Here is a 3,294-nt window from a genome sequence, read left to right on the forward strand (position 1 = left end):
TGGAATAAGTTTTCCTGGAATAGTTTTTTAGTTGTTTGAAAAGTATGTTCATGCATTTTGAATTTGAAACTATTTATGGTTTGAAGGATTCCTCAAAATGCACGTTACGTGCTTGAAATAGATGGTTACCTCAGTTGCATTAATCGGAGATTATTAGTATTATTATTTGTTGAAATTTATGTTATGTGATTTCTCATGTTAATATAATGCATACTGACTTTTTCAGCGAAAACTTTAAGTATTGCAGCAAGTGTCTTATTTTCATCGTTTTGTAGCTGTTAGTGATTACGGACAATCCCTCCAGTTTCAAAATTTAAACGAAGAGAAGCAAAATATACACATGGAGGTAGGCGTTATGTAGTTTAACAATTATATTCTTTGCATTGATTTTCCTCCTTTTGGCTTTCCTCCTTATATTTTCAGGTAATTCCTTACAGGTCATTAGAGGTGGGAGGAGAGTTAATATCTCAATATTTGACATAGCTATTGGTGATGTTGTGCCTCTCAAAATTGGTGATCAGGTAAATTTCAAGATCTCTCTCCATCGCTCACATATCTAAAAGAAGCCAAACAAGTTTTGAAGGGAAGCGGCCGAGTAGGTTGGACTACGGGTTTGTGTTCAAATCTTTCATTATTTATCCACTTATTATCAAGTTATCTCATTTTTAACAGGTTCCTGCTGATGGAATTGTAGTATCTAGCCACTCCCTTTCAATTGATGAATCAAGAATGACAGGGGAGAGCAAAATTGTAAGATTCAATAGATTGACTGCTATATTCGAGGTAGATATCATGACCATGTTCTTTTACAGAACTCATTTTTGCTTTAAGCAGGTTCACAAGGATTCAAAAGCTCCATTTTTGATGTCTGGATGCAAGGTTGCTGATGGTTATGGCACCATGCTGGTAATATTCCTAGGGAATCTTTCATCAATTTTTGCTTCATTGTATCTTAAATTAATCTGAAAAATAGGCGATATATGTGCATGGAATAGAGTACAATTTCTATTTTTTAAGTCCAAGGATCTCCAAAGTCCTAAATGTGATAACATAAGAACTAAACATACAAATTTTTGGCACCCTGGATGATGGGACATTGATTTTATTTATTGCTCATCTCTACATGGGGCCTTCACAGATGTTATATTTTCTAAGCTCTTTATATTGTGTGCATGTATAGGATTTTCATAATATATATTTATAGGAGTCGACATAGGTTTTCAAATTGCTGATTCTATCACGTATAAAATACTAGAGAGCCTCTTCCGATAAATAACTTGAAAGTCCAAATATGTTCAAGTTGGAAGCGGTGCTCAATTATTAATTGTGTGAAATGGAGTAGAGAAGTGACTTGCAATATGAGTTTCTTAGTCTATGTTGGTTGAAGATAAAAAGAAAGAAAAAAGATGTCGTCATTAGAAATGCCTATGTTTCTGATGTACCCTTGCTTTAATGTGTTTCAAACTGTTTACGGAGGTGGCATTTCTTTACATTATTTCTAAACCTTTGTTGCTATTTATATATGGTTACTTATTTGATGCATTATAATTTACTTCGAGATTGCAAATACGGCTTTTAACTTGTTCATTTTTATGTTTCAACAAATATATTACTTCCAAGTTCCAACTATAGAGTTTAGCATGGTTGCCTTTCCTTTTTGAGCTCCGCTCTTTTAACTTTTTCATACGATCACAGGAGTTTGTGGTCCATTGGTTATACTTATCACGCGTGATTGTACTTCCAAAGTGACCAATGGAAATTTCTACAAACTATTTTGTAGCATCTTACAGTATGTTAAAATATAAAAAAATTTCACAGGTAACAGGTGTGGGAATAAATACTGAATGGGGACTACTTATGTCAAGTATATCTGAGGATAATGGTGAAGAAACACCATTACAGGTTAAATTTGTTAAAATTCCTGGACTTTTACATGGAATTCATATGGCTGGGTACATTGTTAACATTGTTGTATTTTTCTAAGTTTAGGTGCGCTTAAATGGGGTTACCACCCTTATTGGGATAGTTGGGCTAGCAGTTGCTATAGCCGTTCTGATTGTTCTTGTGGCCAGGTAACTTCAGATTTAGCCTTGTTTTGCCTAATAAAAATAGCATGATTAAAAATCAACTTTGTTATTATGCAGATTTTTTACTGGACATACCAAAAATCCAGATGGTACTGTCCAATTTAAAGCATGCCAGACTAAAGTTGGTGAAGCGATAGATGGATTCATAAAAATATTCACTATTGCAGTATGTCCCTATTCAAATAATGTTTTGATTTTGTTCATCTTAGAATTATTGAATGACTTGGAAAAAAAATTCTAGGTGACCATTGTAGTTGTTGCAGTACCAGAAGGGCTTCCTTTGGCTGTTACTTTGACGTAAGTTCTGTTGATGATATCCATCTTTTGAGTCATGTGTTATGTTATTTTTGTTATATCTAAGGTCTAGACAACAAATTTACTGGATATATGGTACTAGTTTTTTTTAGCTGAAATTATCACATTGCCAATTTCCTTAATATTTGTGTTATAGGCTTGCATATTCCATGAGGAAAATGATGGCAGACAAGGCCTTGGTATGCATACTTAATAGATCCATAGTTAATCATTTGGCTTGTTCCTTAGAGCATCTAATATTTTTTGTTATTCAAAATTGACCAAATTGAGATCTAGGTGCGGAGGCTATCTGCCTGTGAAACCATGGGATCAGCAACTACCATTTGCAGCGATAAAACTGGGACTCTAACTATGAATCAGGTAGGTTATTAGTTTTTTTATTTTGCTTCAACGTAGCTTTTAGAGGGCTACCCGAATGCTTCTAGAGTCAATTGTTATGATTGAAGTAATAATCAGCAGTGATATACAATTTTTTTCCTATTGTGATGATTTTAACAATTTTTTTGTAGATGACTGTGGTCAAGGCATATTCTTGCGGAAACAAAATCGATCCCCCAGATAATAAGTCCCTGCTTCCTCCTAACATCATATCTCTGCTTATTGAAAGCATTGCACAGAACACAACAGGCAGCGTATTTGTTCCTAAGGTAGGCCTTAACTATGATTTATTATATCTCAATGGTTACTGTTATGCAATAGAGAAGATCCTCAAGGCTTTTCCCGAGCTCAATTTATCCAATCAATCAACACCACAATGAAATAGACCCAAAATCCCTCAACCACTTCACACTTATGGTTGCTTCTTGTTCATCCACTTAGGATGCACAAAAGAAGGAATAATCACAGTATGAGATTAGCCACAAAGGCAATAAAGTGAAGAAAAGCAATGGGC

The 3,294-nt window shown here is 34.4% G+C and overlaps 1 protein-coding gene across 1 annotated transcript; it reads left to right on the forward strand.

Annotated features, from left to right (window-relative positions):
• The first annotated feature begins 39 nt into the window (after positions 1–39).
• Positions 40–3,160, forward strand: LOC111389070 (calcium-transporting ATPase 5, plasma membrane-type-like). Its single transcript, XM_023013923.1, has 11 exons — positions 40–346; positions 438–521; positions 673–750; positions 835–906; positions 1,819–1,902; positions 1,990–2,072; positions 2,145–2,253; positions 2,329–2,384; positions 2,539–2,581; positions 2,679–2,762; positions 2,912–3,160. Exons 1-11 carry the CDS (start codon positions 341–343, stop codon positions 3,158–3,160), a joined length of 948 nt encoding a protein of 315 aa, XP_022869691.1. The 5' UTR covers positions 40–340.
• The last annotated feature ends 134 nt before the right edge of the window (positions 3,161–3,294 follow it).

The sequence above is a fragment of the Olea europaea genome, unplaced genomic scaffold, assembly GCF_002742605.1.
Source record: "Olea europaea var. sylvestris unplaced genomic scaffold, O_europaea_v1 scaffold5562, whole genome shotgun sequence".
Taxonomy (NCBI): domain Eukaryota; kingdom Viridiplantae; phylum Streptophyta; class Magnoliopsida; order Lamiales; family Oleaceae; genus Olea; species Olea europaea.